The sequence below is a fragment of the Podarcis cretensis genome, assembly GCF_951804945.1.
Source record: "Podarcis cretensis genome assembly, chromosome: 2".
Lineage (NCBI taxonomy): Eukaryota > Metazoa > Chordata > Lepidosauria > Squamata > Lacertidae > Podarcis > Podarcis cretensis.
Genome location: NC_137171.1, coordinates 13,504,539 through 13,523,118, shown reverse-complemented (window position 1 = coordinate 13,523,118; position 18,580 = coordinate 13,504,539). Strand labels below are relative to the sequence as shown.

The following is an 18,580-nucleotide window of genomic DNA, read 5'->3' as shown; positions in this document are numbered from 1 at the left end:
ACTGCTCCGGCGGGAAGGTAAAGGGGGTTTCTGTTCGCTGCTTTGGTTTGCCTGAAGCGGCTTAGTCATGCTGGCCACATGACCTGGAAGATGTACACCGGCTCCCTCGGCCAATAAAGCAAGATGAGCGCCGCAACCCCAGAGTCGGCCACGACTGGACCTAATGGTCAGGGGTACCTTTACCTTTACCTTTACATGCGCTGAAGGGCAGTGGCTCTGTAGTTCCAGTAGTAGAAGGGGGTAATGCTGGCAACTGCAACTTCCTACATGTGGCACTGTGACAGAACAAGCTGTAGCCACTGCAATTTATTTTCCTGCCCTGCTATCAGAGGTATGTGCAGTTTGTATTCTGAATCTGATTATCCAAATTGACTGTGTCCGAGCCTTGTGGACCACTGTAGGATGTGTGTGTATTCATATGCCTTTCCCTGGGCAGCGGTCTTTTTATTATGGAACTAGGAAACCTCACTAAAAGCAAAAAAAAACCCCATAGCTTACAAGAGCAGGGAAGGATGCTTGTACCTGTTATGCGGTAATACTACTTGGTTCTCAGTTTCAAAGTGTATCAGAACTTAGGCAAAGGTTACATTCCCTCTGTAGGACTAAATTGTGTTTCTCCTCTCAGAGAAGTAGACAGATTTATTCCTTGATACACTTTCGGAATGTCATAACACTGAAAATAGGTTCAAATGGTGGTGGGAATTTATTTACTAGGTTATTTTCTTAGACCGAGATCTCTAAGAAATGTAGTAGTGGCTATTGCAGTGATAACAAATCATGACTTCTGAGATTCAAGTCTGTTTGAAGTCTAGGTAAAATACTATTTGTGTTAAGATACTTTTTAATGATTGGATTAACAGTCTTGGTAAACAGAATATGAACTAGAATGTGGGTTTGTGGTTATCATGTTTAGTTCCCAAGGAATAATATTTTTCGTTGCATCTTCTGTTGCCATTTGAATCATCAAGATGATTTAGGTTGTGTGGAAATCTTTAAAGGTATTTATGGGTTATAAAATTCAGCCAAACTATTGAACAGGTCTCATTTGTGATTTGAACTTGAGTATACTGAAAAATCCCTAGGTGCGCTGTGACTTTCAGACATGATTCATTTGGATGCTCCTTTAAAAACTTACGAACACCCTATAATTTGGGCAGCTGTCATCGGCTTTCCAGACAAATTGTTCCAGCCAGGATAGACTCTTTGGCCATGAGCTGTATATTCCTGCCGTTTTGTGTGTGCCTCTTCCCCTCTTGTCCACTCAGGGTGAGCTTTCAAAGCTCATCTTTGTGTATCTATGCTATTCAGAGATAAGTAGTGAGAAGTGGCCTAAATATTGAACATGATCACTCAGCAGCAAGCCGTGTTGCCATAGCCATCTCATTAGAAATGTTTCTTTTTAATCTGAGCATCTAGTATAAGCAATCTCACTGAATGTACAGACTGAACCCTTTATTTCTGATTATCAGCAGTGCATAACTTACTACAAGAGGCAAATTAAACTGGTGATCATGCTGCTAAATTGATAATGTGGACTCCTCATGTCATCTGCTTTCTGGTTTGGGGTGAGTCACTTCTCCCTGTCTTGGGTTTCCCCAACTGCAAAATGGGTTTAATTGTGTTCTTATTTGTAAAATGCATTATTTTGATGCCGTTCTGTGTCCATGCTTGAATATTGTTTTTTGTAATAATTTTCTAAAACAATCTATACATAAGCATATAATACATACATACATTTTTAAGAATAAGAATAAGAATATATTTATACCCCGCCCATCTGGCTGAGTTTCCCCAGCCACTTTGGGCAGCTCCCAATCGAGTGTTAAAAACAATACAGCATTAAATATTAAAAACTTCCCTAAACAGGGCTGCCTTTTAAAAATTGGATAGCTGCTTATTTCCTTGACATCTGATGGGAGGGAATACCACAGGGCGGGCGCCACTACCGAGAAGGCCCTCTGTCTGGTTTCCTGTAACCTCACTTCTTGCAATGAGGGAGCCGCCAGAAGGCCCTCGGCGCTGGACCTCAGTGTCCGGGCTGAACAATGTGGGTGGAGATGCTTCTTCGGGTATACAGGACCGAGGCCATTTAGGGCTTTAAAGGTCAGCACCAACACTTTGAATTGTGCTTGGAAACGTACTGGGAGCCAATGCAGATCTCTCAGGACTGGTGTTATATGGTCCCGGTGGCCACTCCCAGTCACCCACCCACCCACACCTGTTAATCTTATGGAACATTTCATTAGTTATTAAAAATATATTTGTCGGCACTGCAAACCATGTATATATTATTTCAACATTTGTTACATTTTATCACAGCTATGAAAAAGCATTAAAAGATTGTATCCTGTAATTCTTTTCTATATATGTCATAAAAAGGAGACATTTTCCCCCCCAAATTGTTCTTGCTTTGGACTCCCTTCTCCCATTCTGAGCAGTTTAGTTAAATTCATCCCTGAACTGTACCATACTTTCATAATTATTTTACTGTCAGTGCTCGAGCACTTATGCCATTGGGCGGCTAGCAATATAAGTTTCTACTTATAATACTCATTCTTTAAAATATTGGTACCTTTGGGCCTTTTGGAGTTCATTTATTTTGTCAGTTGGCTCTAATGTAATGATTCTTTCATTCTTTGCAATATCTCTTGCTTTTGTAATATTATGCTGTATTCATAAATTTATATTTCCTGTCAAAAGGAACATACTGTTGTACATAAAAGACTAGTTGGGATATTTGAGGCAATAATATTTTCTTCATTTGCTTCGGACTTGCAATGGTGCATTAATCATATTGGGTTTTATCAGTTATTGAATATGGTTTTTTGTGTTACTTATGTTCCCATGTTTGAATGCTTCCGGACAATAAAATATGCCATATTTGTTTAGAATCTTAAAACTAAGGTCAGATTGGCCAATAGGACTACATTTTGCAAATGAAGAAAGTCTCTGTTACTCCTTTGATGTCATAATTCAGGCAGCTAAAGATATAACCAACAAGCTGCCAACTTATAATGAAGAGTGCAATGTCATCTCTACAGCAACTTTTCCCCTAGAAGCTGGTCCCTGAGTGAGCAGAAATGAGCCGTCTGCTCTTGAAGTATTCCAGGAGCCGTGCAAGTCACTTGAAAGTAGCATTGCGGAAAGGTGTACCATTAATCCTTTCTCGGCCAATGGCTATATGCTTCCCTTGGGGAAGATAAAGATCTTGACAGCACTGGAAATTTGTCACTTGTCTCTATCAAGGTGCAAGAGTTTTTAAATGAATCGGACAGGGCAGTTTGTAGGACTGCAATAATAGCTCACAGTTCAGCTCAGTGCTTGTGAGGGAACAAAGGAGTAGGGAGAGTTTTTGTGTTAAAAACTGGAAGGTATGTAACTAGACTTAGAGGAGATGGTGTGACAGGATCTGTTCTGTCCCATCCCCCCAATTTCCATCGTATTCTGCTGACAATCCTCTGTGTCAGCATTATAGATTACTGATGGAGGACTGTAGCTCAGAGGTAGCCCTGAGGTCAGAGGTTCTATCCCACCAAAATTGGGTAAAATAAACTTTCTGAAATGCTGAACAGCTACTGGAGGTCAGTGTAGCTGATACTGAACTGGATAGACCGATTGTCTGACTTGGCATCTTTCTGTGTTCCTAATTTGATGGCGTATGAAACTTGGTAGATAATCTCTCTCTGTTTGCAGGTGGACAGGGTGGGATGGTGTTGAGCGCAGAATTGGGAGGTTACAAGATGGAAGGTGAACATGGCTGGAGAAGGCTATATAATTAGCCATGAGAGTTCATTCTCTGATCCGGTTCTTGGAGGAGCTTTCAGTCACTCCCAAAGCATGTGTTTCAAGAAATAAATAATTCAGACTCTTGGGAGACTCGGGTGTGCCATCATCCAGTTAGCCTCCTCGGGGCAGGTAATTATGCTGTGTGTCTAACTACATCAGGAGTGATTGATCCAATCTTGCTTGATATAGGGATGGACCCAAATTACCTGCCCTCAGAGGACGTCACACTCAACTCTCTGTTGGAAGTAGCCTGTGCAATTTTGCTTCTCCCCTCCCCTCGCAAGGTTTGCAAGCTCGTTTACAGCTCCTAGAGAAGGCTGTGAATTAATTACACTGAGCCCCCCCCCATCAGCTGTCTTAGCTATGGAACTTTTCTTCTTTTCCCCCTCCTGCCATACCTGCTCTATAATTTGGTGTGAAACTTAGACACACCTTGCCATCGCTCATATAGGCAAGTTGTTCCTCAGAAAAAAACAAAAAAAGCAAGGTGTGGAATTAAAAAATGCAAGTGAAGAGATGAGTAATTCTGCATTGTAGAGGGAAGTGTCTAATTTGGTGTTAGTGGGTGGGTCAAACCACCCAAATCTGTGCACACAGATTGGGCTGAGTTGAGTTGTCTCTTTGCTGCACCACACCCTGCTCTTCAGGGATTTGAAGCTTTTCTGTCAATCCCTGACTTAGAATGCAGCCTTATCAGGTTAGCTGGCAGGCAGGCAGCCTATCCAAAAGAATGACTTTTAACTGACTCCACAGAAGCAGCAATCTGAATATGCTGGCGTCTCTTGTGGCAAGACTCCAAATCTTCTGTGCTCAGCTGTTCTTCGTTTCCCCTCTCCTGCTTTTTCTAGGGTTTTGGCATCGGTGATGAGAAATGGGGTATGATGTAGCTCGTTTTCAAGGGGATGTTGATGAAGATCTTATATGTCCCATCTGCAGCGGGGTCTTGGAGGAGCCAGTGCAGGTAGGTCAGCGTAAAAATTTTGTAGTTTATTGAAAAGCTGAAGGTTTTCTATGTCAAAGCTGTATTAGATCTTTGTCAAAGCTGCATGACTGAGGGAGAATACATGTGATAGTACTCTTTGTTTTAATTTTTAAAGCTATAATCTAGTCTGATTTATTAAGCCAAAGAAAAAAGTTTTAAAATGCACACTATATGCAAATTCCACTGGAATCTGTTAAACATCGTGAGCTTTGTCTGGAGTTCAGGCTCAAATTTAACAGCCCATGATAATCACTGAATACTAATTGGGTAGGTAGTTTATCCATATAAAAGGCAGTAGACTTCATGATAGGCTATGCACTTCATGGTATTAAAATATAGGCTATCAGAGCACATGATTTCTCTACCATCTGTTGCAATTTCTTCTGGATTTTCCAAAATGATAGACCTAGAACTGTGAATGTTAACTAATTAACAATTTATACACATAAGGTGAGTCCTGCTGAATTTTTGCCGAAGGCTCCTCTGTTTCAGAACCAGGTGCCTTTCAGAAACATACAAGCAGGACCTAGCATATGTTCAAGCCAACCCCACATATGATTGTCACATGTGACCACATGCATCTATTTTGCTTTCCCTATAGTAATATGGTAATATGTCAATCAGCTGTAAGCCTGTCTTGTTCTCTTATCAGTAGTAAACAAATCACTTCTATCTGTAGCTAAAGTGAACTGGATAGGTAAAGGACTGATTTCTTTGCTGGCAGGGTATTCTTGTAAAGATGAAATAAGCTAAACAGCTAGCTGCTGAATTTTAGATTGACTTGTTCAGCTTGCATATGAAAGCAGCATTGGGTGGCCGCAAAAGTGCTTTGGAATATCATTAAAAGGAAAAAACCATTTAGTTTGAATTCAGCTCTCTGTCTTGCAGGTAGCTGGTAACTAGATGACGATGAACCTTCAGATACTTGTATAACTAGGCATACTGGGAGTTGTCATTCCACATTCAGAACAAAAGCTTCTGTTTCTTGAGAGGCTGGAACTGCTGGAGCATGAGTTTATTTTTGCACAGGGAACTGGCAGAAACTATTCTTATCTTAGTAGGTCTCCTTATGTAACATTTGCACGAAGAAGCATTAACCAAAAATATGACCTTGCTGCATGTTACATGGCTCGCTTTGGTGCTTGCTCCATATGCAAGTATGGGACCCTAATCCTGAAGGGGCCTTTGCTTTTCCTTTATTCCAATTTTTATCCCTCCTTTCACTTCAAAATGAAGTCCCCAAGGAGCCTAATATAAACAAACATTAAAAGCAAATATCATTTTTTATAATAATAAAAAAATTGCTTAAACTTTTTTTTTTTTTTAAAGCAAAACGTGGGGGTGGCAGAAAATCAAAAAGCGAGAAACAAATTTCCGGATGAAGCAAAAAGAAATCACACAGTCTGCCCAGAGCCTGCTTAAACAAAGTCTTCAGAAAGCAATGGAAAACGAGCAATCAGGGGGCGAGATGGACCTCGCCAGTCACATCTTGTGCACTGAACAGAGAAGGCATTTTCTCTTGCTAATTAGTGACCCTGTAAAATGCATCAGTCAAGTTAAAATGCTGTTCCAACCTGTCAGAGGAGACAGAAGCTTGTATTCAACGAAATAATTGCTTTCATGGAATGACTTCCACAAGCACAGCAAAGCCCCCCAAATCTGTTCTGGGGGTTCCAGAAAAGATTTCGGAGTAGTCTTGTGGGAGGAAGGAGGAGAAGGAAGGGAAGTTCTGTTGCGAATACAATGATTTTGTTGGATACAACCTACCAGAACTAGCTGATTCGCAGTAGCCATGAGAGATCAGTCTACCTAAAATATTCAAGTGTTTTGTTATGGTATGTGTGCAAAATATCTTAGTGTTAAACGGTATTTCTGATCGCACTAGAAACATTATTCTTAGCAAGCTAGTTAAGCATGTTAAACTCAAATTGTTTCCCTCTTGTGCAAGAGACAGACTGTTTTGCGTTTAAATTTGAAGCGACACTCTAAAAACTGCCTCAGAATGCACATTGCATCTAATCCATTGTGATACAGTTCATATAATGGAGAGCAACATGTGCTATTCAGCTGCACATCTTGATTTTCTCTGAACAGGAAGTCATTAAGCTTGGGAGAATGGGAGAGGAAATAGACCGAGAGCTTCTGAACTTTCCTAACTCCCTTTTAGATTGAATATGTGTTGTGCATTACCCAGCCGCCCCCGCCACCTCTCTTCATATGGGGTCAGGGTGTAGGCTGGAGGCCTTTGCCTGTATTTCTGTTTATATGGGGATGAGTCAGTGAGCAAATGCAGCATTGTTAGCCTCTAATTGCTTGCTATGGTTAAAATGTCCCTGTTAATCTTCTGTGTCTCCCATCTGCAATAGAGATTTGCTGAAGGGTTTCCTGGAGCATGCGCTTTGTGTGAATTTCTCACAAAGAATTTTATTTTGTTGGGTGGGGGGGGTAATTTGTTCTATTGTTACTTGATGTATTGCATTCATTAACCTTTGCAATAACTATTACTGCCTAAAAAACGACAAACATCTGTACTGCTGAGGACACACTTATTATTCTGTACCTAAACATCCTTCCAGAAAATAAATAAAAATGTACAAAAAGTCCCTGTTAAAAAATAATTATAGACTATTAGTAAAAGTACAGAAATCCGTTTTGTTTGCCAAGATTTGAATACACTGTATTACAGCCGTCATAAGGCAACAACTTTACTTCTTAGCAGACTAATTCATGAGTGATGTTTATGGGTCTCCCAAGCCAGTTGTGTCACTTCCACAAGTGTTGGTCTTGTGGTCCAAATGCAGCAATGCAAACACTTGATGAATGACCATTTTGTGATTTCAGCAACAGTGTATTTTAAACCTTCTGTTGGCTTATGGTGCTCAACAGGTTGACCATTCTCAGCTACATCACTGGCTTATTTGGAAGCATATGGCACATGCTGAGTGTAGGAGAGCTTAGTGTAGCAGATGTCCAGGAAAAACCTGAGAGCACACAGGAAGAAACTAAGAAAATTGGCTGGATTCAGCTAATGAATCTTGCTAGCAGAAGCCAACTCAAGGACCTCTGCCAGCACAACAGGGCTTCCCCCCTTTCTCTACCCCCTGACCCCCCCCCCCAGGTTGGCTTGGGTTGGGGGAAACCCAAGAACAGCAGATAGGCTGGAGGAGGTGAGAAGAGGGGAAATTGCTCCATCAGCACAAGCATTTTGACTTGCCAGATGGAACATTCTCCCTAGCGCTACGCTGAATTCCTCCCCATTATCATAAGACAGAAAGCACGGTGAGAACCAAGCAATTGCGAATTAGTTTATAGGAAATTAAACTTCTGCCTTCTGTCAGTTGGGAGGCATAGCTGTGAGATGAGTAGCTGAGCTGGTGTACATTTGTGCATGAATAAATCTTCTCCGGAAGAAGAGTTATAACTACAACTGTGCCTTATTTGGAGGATTGTCTATGTTACGCCCACAGGCAGTGCAATGAAAACAGCTGGTTAAAGGGAGAGGTACTGTGCTACTTTACCCTGTGAAGTGAATTTTTCACATCATCAAGATTTATTTTAACAATTCATTCTTGAGTTGAACACCTTGCACAGTGATGAATGTACATCTCCTTCCATTGATCTCTACTTGTACCACACCAGCCCTGAAATGGCAAAGTATGATTTGCAATAGGCTTGATATAAGATAGAGAGAGAGATAGATCACTACCTCAAAGGCAGTAGATGATTTTCATATCCTTTGGTTGATGGCAGTTGTCCTGTGTTTCTGCTTCAGTGTCTCGTAAGTTATAGCCAAAGTGAGTTATCTTCATCTGCCGTTAGTAGCTTAGATTGGCTTAAATTATTGGTTGAAGTTCTGTTCTTCTTCCAACTCTTTCTCTCTTATTTGTGAAAAACATGGAAAACAGATAAGAGCACACATGAACACAGGCCACAAACCAGTAGCATGAACCTGATGTAACCTGCATTGGCATACCTTGCTCTGTTCTTTGCACAGGCTCCTCATTGCGAGCACGCCTTCTGCAATGCCTGCATCACCCAGTGGTTCTCCCAACAACAGACTTGCCCCGTGGACCGAAGTGTGGTGACCGTGGCTCACTTGCGGCCTGTTCCTCGGATCATGCGTAATATGCTATCTAAGCTGCAGATCACATGTGACAACGCTGTTTTTGGTTGTACTGCTGTAGTGCGACTTGACAACCTGATGTCTCACCTCAACGACTGTGAACACAATCCAAAGCGGCCTGTGACTTGTGAGCAGGGATGCGGGTAAGTATTCAGCTAGGTCTGACCCAATGCATTTTAATGCCATAGTTCAGTGCTTTGTCTAAGGCAGGCATGTCCAAAGTCTGTTTCGGGGGCCTAATCCGGCCTGCCAGTTGGTTTAATCCAGCCCCTGTGGCAGTTTATCTCCTGGGGTAAAAGCCCAACAACTTCAATCCTTAAAAAAAGCTCAAGAACTTTGGGGTAAAATCATAAAAAAGCAACAACTTTGGTCGGCCCTCATGCATGTTCACTTCATCAAATCTGGCCCTCTTTGGAAAAAGTTTGGGCACCCCTGGTCTAAGGGTTTTATATAGCCAGTAGGGACGGGACGCGGGTGGCGCTGTGGGTTAAACCACAGAGCCTAGGACTTGCCGATCAGAAGGTCGGTGGTTCGAATTCCTGCAACGGGGTGAGCTCCCGTTGCTCGGTCCCTGCTCCTGCCAGCCTAGCAGTTCAAAAGCACGTCAAAGTGCAAGTAGATAAATAGGTACCGCTCTGGCAGGAAGGTATACGGCATTTCCGTGCACTGCTCTGGTTCGCCAGAAGCGGCTTAGTCATGCTGGCCACATGACCCAGAAGCTGTATGCCGGCTCCCTCGGCCAATAAAGCGAGATGAGCGCGGCAACCCCAGAGTCGGCGACATTACTATAGCCAGTAGGGCTTCACTCCCATGCCAGCGTGAACTGGAAAAATCAGCAGGAGAGAGACATTGGTTGTGTGGTCCACCTGGTCAAGCTTAATATGAGACAGCTTTTATGATTCGTGAGGGACAGTTGAGTTGCGCAATACTGGCAGCTGGTAACTTGAGACTACTGACTTCAGTCCCAGTTTGCTTTAAAGTATAGATTTTTGCTTCCGCATTGTTTGCAGGTCACCTAACTATGAGTTTCTATTAGAAGACACCCATTGCTTAATCACCTTTCTCAATTCTTGCTGTTCCTTCTCCATGCAGCTTGGAAATGCCCAAAGATGAGTTACCGAATCATAACTGCATCAAACACTTGCGGTCAGTGGTGCAGCAGCAACAGACAAGGATAGCTGAGTTGGAAAAGACTTCAGCAGAACATAAGCACCAGCTAGCCGAGCAGGTAACAGCTTCTTTTGCAGCAGTCTTTGTGGCTCCTTTAAGTAGATAAACAATTCCTCTTTCCCCAGGCAAGCTCAAATAACTGATAAGAGTTTGTGTTGCCATGAGAAATGGCTAAAGGACTAAATTACCTCTCTTGTTAGTTCAGAATTTGTCAGAGGATGAAAAATCAATGTGGTGTGTGTGTTGTTGTTAGAAGATAGGGAATATTGAGATGTTGTTAGAAGATAGGGAATATTGAGTTGAAGTATTGTGTAAGTGTTATAGCTGAGTCCTGATCTTAAGGAGGAAGGGAAGATTTCAAAAGACTCTTGCCCAGATGGATTTCAAATATTTTTTAGACTCTGGATTCTTCTCAAGTTCTGAGTGGCTGTAAAATATCCAAAAGGGGCATTCACAATATGACAGTTGGTTTTTCTTAAAATACAGAGGCTAAAACCTTTCAGGTACTGAAAGTTCCTTTTGTAGCTTTGAGCAGTAATGCAGTCTAGTACTACAGGACACTATCATTGAATGGTATTTATATAGTGTACAGTGGTACCTTGGTTCTCAAACGTAATCCGTTCCGGAAGTTGGTTCCAAAACCAAAGTGTTCCAAAACCAAGGTGTGCTTTCCCATAGAAAGTAATGCAAAATGGATTAATCCGTTCCATGACTTTTAAAAACAACCCCTAAAACAGCAATTTAACATGAATTTTACTATCAAGTGAGACCAATGATCCATAAAATGAAAGCAATAATCAATGTACTGCAGTCACACAGTCAATCAGTAGCTGAACTGGGTTCCAAACAGTCACAAAAACAAAACAAAAAAGTCACAAAAACACAAAATAAATAGCAAAAACAGACAGACCTCAGCATAACACTCAAAACGGAAGCGTGGCACTCAAAACAGAGCATGTTCAGCTTCTGAAAAAAGTTTGCAAACCGGAACACTTACTTCTGGGTTTGCAGTGTTTGGGTTCCAAGTTGCTTGAGTACCAGGGCGTTTGAGAACCAGGGTACCACTGTTCTATGTGAATGCATTTTTTTGTTCTAGTGCTGGCACCTCTGGATCCTATTGGCTGAGCTAATGAGACCCCTTTTAGAATATCAGTGAGCCAAGTGGCAACTCCTGAGTCAAATTTGACTCCTTGAATGGTGCTTTCTGGCCTCCTTAGCTGCCAACCCCAGAGGTAAAAAAGGGATATGAATGAGCAATAAATTTGACACTTGAGAGGGAGGCATGCCTCCTCCCTCGTAAAGTGTTCCTTCAGTAACACTATTTGTGTGCTAATAAAATGCAGCCATCGAGAATGCTAACATGCAGCCTCCTCTGAAGCATCCATTTAACTGGAAACTCAAATCTCAGTGACTCGAGGGGCAGGGCCACTGTGGCAAGATGAGAAATGGTCCCAGAAGATAAACGCATTTGGGCCAGGGAGCCCTGAGACTGGGTTGCCAACTAGCTGTATATTGGCCAGGTGGGAAATTGGAGGAGACAAGGGGAAAGATGCTGCCTCAAAACTAGAGAGGCTAAAGGAAGCAGGACTGATGAGTTGGCAGGCAGAAAATTGGGAGCTTGAAGTGACACAGAGCTGAAGAAAGGAGGGGTCAAGGAGAAGGTAAGAACAAACTCCATGCAGTGCTGGCTTTGCCACCTAGTTGTGGCAGGCTTATGATGCCTTCAAAAACTGTTGGCTCATACAAATGGCTAAAGTTTGACTCTGAATGCAAGTTGCATGTAGCAAGCTACAGGGGAGTACTTTTGCCTCCAAGTCCTGCTGTGTGGGATTCCCAAAAACATCTGGCTGACTTGTAAGAAGCTAGATGCACCTTTAGTCTGATCCTTGATGGCCATTGGTTATGGTTTTATGCCTGTCATGAAACTTTTGAAGGCACGAGAGCCCTGCCGGGAAAAAAGGTCTTATTTTCAGGAATCACGGAATGCCTACAGGGCATATTTATTATATCCCACTTTTCCTTTAGAAAGTTCAGGTCATCCTAATGTAGGGTTCCCATGTTCTTCCTATCCTGGAGAAATGGGAGATAGGTCCACATTCCCTTAGCTTCAACCACGCTATGCGTTTTATGTTCCCTGACTCTTCACTAGGTCCATACCTAGCATCCCATTACCGTCTCGTAATGGAGAGATCTAAACGTCGGGGACATTTTTTTTTAACCAGGTCTTTCTCAAAATCTTATTTGAAAAACTGCAGCTTTCATCTTCTCGTTTACTCTGTTTCTTTCAGAAACGTGACATTCAGTTGTTGAAAGCATATATGCGAGCGATACGTAGTGTCAATCCCAACCTGCAGAATTTGGAGGAGACTATTGAATATAATGAAATCCTAGAGTAAGTGCTGGAACTGAGTTTTAAAAGAGGGTGGAATGGTGAGGGTATTTTTTTGACATGGGCAAGGCCATCATAGCTAAGATAATGTTGAAAAGTGATTGAAAAAGTGACTGGAGAAGACCTCACTGTCTTGTAATATCTCTCTCTCTCTCTCTCTCTCTCTGTGTGTGTGTGTGTGTGTGTGTTCGCATTGCAAATTTGCACATTTTTAGGGATACAGTAATATACAGAGTAGGCAAGGAGATGCTTCCTATTATGCCAACTTGCAGGTGTTTGTGGTGGTGGCTGCAGGGGGAAGAGAGGAAGGGGTGGAGTTCCACTCATGCAGTGTCGCATATCACCCAAGGTGTTTCTAAACATTGGATTCCTGGAGTGTTACAGGAGCTTGAATCCATCCTGCCTGGCTGATGCGCATACAGGAGCAATAGGTAGAAAAGAAATGTTTACTATTTTGCATTTTTATTTTGAAGGCTTAGGTCAGATACCGTGTTCATAACAAGGATGAAAACAATCAAAATTAAAAATGAAATCAGTTCCATTCTAGTCTTAAACCCTTACACTGTCTCTAGAAAATGTTACAATAGCTTCTCTGTGGCAATTTTTTAGGGAAAGAAAAATCCACTGTTGTGTGTCTGCTTTTTAACATCGTGTTATATGTACACCATCGGTCAATTCCAACTTACATGATGAAGCAAAAGGAGTGTGTAGAGCAGGGTTGTTTGCAATTGAAAAGCAGAACAAACAATGGGCTATAGTAAAATATCTCATTACAGTAGTGCCCCGCAAGACGAACGCCTCGCAAGACGGAAAACCCGCTAGACGAAAGGGTTTTCTATTTTGGAGGTGCTTCGCAAAACGAATTTTCTATGGGCTTGCTTCGCAAGACGAAAATGTCTTGCGAGTTCCTGCGGGGTTTTTTTCCTCCCCCCCCCTTTTTCTAAGCCGCTTATCTGCTTATCCGATAAGCCGATAAGCCGCTAATAGCGCTAATAGCGCTAATCCGCTAAGCCGTCAATGGGCTTGCTTCGCAAGACAAAAAAACCGCTAGACGAAGAGACTCGCGGAACGGATTAATTTCGTCTTGCGAGGCACCACTGTATGTATGATGTAATGTAGAAGGGAGAAAAGGATTTAAACACATTTCCTAAATATGGAGTCTTATTCAGTATAACTCTCTTGTCTTCCAAAGTGTTGATTCCCTGAAATCCATACCAGCTGACCGTGCAAGCCCTGGACCACAGATATGTGCTTCTTTCAGTGTTAACCATGGGAGACAATAAGCTGCTAACAGTTTAAAGTAGCTGCAATCTCCAGTTGCAGAGTGCATTATAGGGATCAAATCTTAAAGCCTCACATTTCTCACTTCAGGGTAGATTGGAAATGAAATAATGGATTTGGTGGCAGAGCTGCAAATTGAATTCCCCTGTCTTAAGCCTTGAGACTAAACTAATAACCTGTGGTTCTCATGGCCTTTGGAAAACCCTAGTGCCCCTTGGAAGCTTCCGAAAAGTTCAAGAACAGAAGAAGTGCTGCCTATAATACCATTTGCTCATTACTGATCTTCCTGTGTGATACACAACCATAGAGAAGTGGGGGTCAGGGGTAGCTGGGTGTGTTTTGAGGATCACATGGTTTACCTGAGGCAACTGGAGACCCATCAGGTCTGGCTAAGGTTCCGAGTAAACTGAATGAGCCTCCTAGAACACGCCCCGGAATTATGTATAATGTGCAGGGGGTTTCTTGGAGGACAGATCAATGAGGAAAGTGTTCTCTAAAGATGGAAAGTTGGAAAACCGCTGGGCAAGTCTCTTCCCATTCCATTGTGTTTTCCTCAAAGTTGGAAGCAAAATGCCATGCATTTGTTGCATTTATTTTTCACCTTTTACACACACACACACACACACACACACTTTAAAGTGAGTTACAACCCCAGTTAATATCTGCAGAAGTGCTCAGAATAAGCTGGCAGCTTCTGAGTCAAGACTACTATTGTAGTTTGGCCCAAGGCCAGAGGTTAGATCAGCAATACAATTTAGGATTCCTCACCTTCAGGCTTGTAGGTAACGCTCTGTGTTTCCCCTGATATTTCTCTTACATCGACTTGTGTTTTTTCCCAATTGCTTCTAGGTGGGTGAACTCCTTGCAGCCAGCCCGAGTGACACGATGGGGCGGTATGATTTCTACACCAGACGCCGTACTTCAGGCTGTCATCAAGCGCTCATTGGTGGAGAGTGGCTGCCCCACATCCATCATCAACGAGTTGATTGAAAACGCCCACGAACGGAACTGGCCACAGGGCCTGGCCACGCTAGAAACCCGCCAGATGAACCGGCGCTATTACGAAAACTATGTGGCCAAACGCATTCCGGGCAAGCAGGCTGTGGTGGTGATGGCCTGTGAGAATCAGCACATGGGTGAGGAGATGGTGCTAGAGCCAGGCCTGGTTATGATATTTGCACACGGAGTGGAGGAAATCTAAAGACTTAGCAGAGATGATGAAAGAATGTGCTTGAGAGAGAAATATACCGTGTCCAAGCTGACTGATCTTGCCCCGCTGTGCCGTGTCAGGGCATTATTTCTCTCTGTTGATTAACACTCCACTTCCTAATTATACTGGGCAGGTGCCCAGCAACTTATGCAAGATGCCGTGCTGCATTTCCTCACCCCCCCACCCCCTTGCGATAATCCCACTCCGGTTTGATGTTGGCGCAGGTTTCCAAATGTCTTCATAAAAGCACAAGAAACTCCTCTGTGCTCCGGTAAGTGGGCTTCTGCCGTAAACGTCTTTAGAGAAGTCTTCAGTCTCCTGACATGAGTGCATTGGCCCAGATGACTTGGTTTCTCTTCAAAGCATCTCTGTGCAGGGCACACGCTTTTTCCATCTTGGCCCCATAGCATCTTACTTTCACACAGTACCTTTAAGGCACAACTTTGCAGCCTTTTTTGGGGGGGTGGGATGGGGTGGATAGCGGTACATGAAAAGGCAGATGCCAAACTGGGAGTAATGCCAAATAAAATATACATACCAGTAGTGATGTTTTTGGCGTACAAAATGTTATGGAGCCAAAAACCCGACAGGACAACTTCTGCAACTTCCTTGAGATGCGTGGCCTTACGTTGCACAGGAGACGACCCTTCCTTTTCAGATAGGGCCTGGTTTTCAACAGAATTAGCATTTTTAGCAATCTGCTGTTGCTGCTGCTGCTGGCGCAGAATTAAATGCACATCTCCTCGCAGAACCCAGATGTCATCTTCCTCCTCGTACTCTCAAAGTGCCGCTGGTGAGGTCAGGTTCTTTGCTGACTTCAATCCTTTCTCATAGGATGCAAGCCTTCAAGCAGATGCTCTGCTCAGTTTGAACAGAACCAGACTCCTCTGAATTGTGTGTGTGCCATTTAAGGTTGTCTCAACTTCGTGACCTTGCAAAGAAAATGGGGGAAAAAATGAAATTAACCTGGATGAAACTGTCTTGTCATTGTACGTTGGCTGTTTTGATAAATCTGTGTTTTGTTTTGTTTTTGACATCTTGATGATTGTGTCCTACTTTTGCCTTTATATGTTTCCCTTATTTTATTTTTTAAATGCAGTGGTCAGGAATGTCTTCAGGTCCAAGTTTAGTTTACCTGTTAAATTTAATTTATTTGCAACCGTTTTTTACAGCCACTTTCTTTTTGTGTGTGTTGCTTTGAATATTTCTTCCTTGCTTTTAAGCATTTGTGCTGGAGTTGGTGGGGCAAGGAATAAAAGCATCAATAAAAGAGCAGTTGGACCTCGCTCTGTATCAAAACACTGATAGTACAATCCCTTTTGAACAGCTTTCATTTTGTTAAGACTCCCTGAATATCGTCAGCTGAGCAGAAACTTTGAACCAAGGTTTAATTCCCTTTCTTGTGCTATTGCTGCCTGAAATGGTTGTTGTTAATATTTCACATAAGGGATTTGCAACAGTAGATGACCATAGCTGCTGCCTTCAACATAGAGTTTGGACCACTTTGCAAGCAGTTACCATCTGCAAATGTTTGGGACAGAAAGAACTCCTGGATACTATCAGCAGCAATGATGGCTGCTTGAGGAATGTTTCCTCTCTTGCCGCACTGTAAATGGATGCAATGGAGTATATCATCTAAGAAGTGTTTTCCCAGTCCTGTAAGTGGCCTGGTTCTTCATGGTGATCCTATGGTGGAGAATCAGCAAATATTGGGAATGTGGTTTTCACAACAATTGATAGCCTACAACCATTGCTCTTTTTGTTGAAAGTGTGTTGGGGTGTGTGTGTGGGGGGGGAGAGGATAGAAGAGTATAGGAAGACACGATTCTTAAACCCCTTCAAAAATAATCTCCATTCCTCTTGTGGAACTTCAATCATTCCTATGAATAAAGTGCATGAATAATGCAGCTTAGCTTTCGTCTATGATCTTGAATATTCACCAAGCAGATGCTGTTTCCAGTTTCATTCTGTGGGAAATGCTTGTGCTTTGGAGATACTTAATTCTGCAGCAATCATTCTGTTTGTGGCCTTTGCTTTTTCACAGACCTGTTCATTAGTTGCTCTCCAGCTCTGCCGTGCCCTCCGTTTTCCTCCTCCTTCCAGGTTTTCTCCTTTGTTGGCACACTGCTTACGCTCTGCTCCCAAGTAGAACTTTGCTTCAGAAACCGAGCCTGTTACCATTTCCTATGGTGTTTCAGCTTTTACAACTGTTAACTGTATGAGCTGCCACTTAAAAGTAACTTTACAGTTCATTTATTCGTACTTCAGTTTTGTAAGTGATGATTTAAAAACACCTGGAATGTGCTTCAAAAGTCAGATCAGTTTTAGGGATGGAATGGGTTGTGCTCGTATACATGTCAGTGATAATGACATGTTTAGAAAGGGGAATATGCTGGTTGGAAGTAATTTCTAACTCTGTCCCTGTTGCTCAGGAATTGAAAAAGCTGCTAAATCCAACCTAATAACTGTATCTTGAGCTAACCTGACTTCACTGTTTTCTCTTAACACATCTTGTTTACCTCCCCTTGATGTCCTGCTGTCACTTTTGTGCTCTGAAACGTACCATAGAGTTTGTTATGTCTCCTGGCAGTACGCAAGTTGCTGATCGCATTTTGTGTTTTGCTGTTCAATTGTGTTGACTGCACTAATAAATTGCCTTTTTCCTGACTCCTTTAAAAGCTTCCTTCAGACTCAGGTGTGTTGCACCCTGCATGAAAACTTTGCAAAGCTGCTTGGTTCCTTTTTTGCATTAACCTCTCGGAAAGCTGCTTGGTTCCTTAGTAACGTACTCAGGTACGACATGGGCGTAGAAAAATGCATGACTGCGGCCATGTCACAGCCAGCCAGCTCTTGTTTATCACCACTTCCTTCCTTAACCCACAAAGCACTGTAAGGGATTCAGAGCTATTTTAAACGGGGGTGAGAGATGGGCAGCCCGGGAGGTACCCCTTTATCACGGCAAATCCAGTTTTAACCCATGCATACTGTGTTGCCCAGTGTAGCATAAACTGACAGCTTGTAGCATAAGCTGACAACTTAGTTTGTGGGGAGAAATGTTACTTGGATTGTAATTGACAATCAACCCTAGGTACCGTATTTTTCGCTCTATAAGATGCACCAGACCACAAGATGCACCTAGTTTTTGGAGGAGGAAAACAAGGGGGGGGGGGAAATATTCTGAATCTCAGAAGCCAGAACAGCAAGAGGGATTGCTGCGCAGTGAAAGCAGCAATCCCTCTTGCTGTTCTGGCTTCTGTGATAGCTGCACAGCCTGCATTCGCTCCATAAGACTCACACACACATTTCCCCTTACTTATTAGGAGGGAAAAAGTGAGTCTTAAAGAGCAAAAAATACGGTAATTGCTGTTAAAAGCAATTTTAAAATAAGGAAACCCTTATTTAAAGCAAAGGAACATATGAGGCCGCCTTAAACTGAGTAAGACAGTACTGGGCTATCTTACCCAGTGTAGTCACCACTGACTGAAAGCAGCTTTCCAGGATCATAGAATTGTAGAGTTGTAAGGGATCCCAAAAGGGACGCAGGTGGCGCTGTGGGTTAAAGCCTCAGCGCCTAGGGCTTGCCGATCGAAAGGTCGGCGGTTCGAATCCCTGCGGCGGGGTGCGCTCCCGCTGCTCGGT

The 18,580-nt window shown here is 42.8% G+C and overlaps 1 protein-coding gene and 1 long non-coding RNA gene across 5 annotated transcripts in view; one reads left to right on the top strand and one right to left on the bottom strand.

The window, feature by feature from the left end:
- RNF41 (ring finger protein 41) overlaps positions 1 to 17,608 on the top strand; it is a 35,005-nt gene extending 17,397 nt beyond the window's left edge. The window contains exons 3-8 of one of the 4 annotated variants that reach the window (XM_079966418.1): positions 1,470 to 1,565; positions 4,635 to 4,747; positions 8,763 to 9,034; positions 9,984 to 10,119; positions 12,350 to 12,453; positions 14,581 to 17,608. In XM_079966418.1, coding sequence (XP_079822544.1) covers positions 4,658 to 4,747; positions 8,763 to 9,034; positions 9,984 to 10,119; positions 12,350 to 12,453; positions 14,581 to 14,932 — 954 coding nt within the window. In that variant the 5' untranslated portion in view covers positions 1,470 to 1,565; positions 4,635 to 4,657 and the 3' untranslated portion in view covers positions 14,933 to 17,608. Of the gene's footprint in view, positions 1 to 1,469; positions 1,566 to 2,947; positions 3,148 to 3,215; positions 3,372 to 4,634; positions 4,748 to 8,762; positions 9,035 to 9,983; positions 10,120 to 12,349; positions 12,454 to 14,580 lie in introns of those variants that run through there. The other 3 variants (XM_079966420.1, XM_079966421.1, XM_079966419.1) reach the window with 3 other exon arrangements.
- LOC307210512 lies at positions 8,296 to 8,879 on the bottom strand. The gene is made up of 2 exons (XR_013836045.1): positions 8,742 to 8,879; positions 8,296 to 8,646 (listed from the first exon to the last, which is right to left on the bottom strand). It is a non-coding gene; the product is annotated as an uncharacterized lncRNA (long non-coding RNA).
- Positions 17,609 to 18,580: the final 972 nt, after the last annotated feature.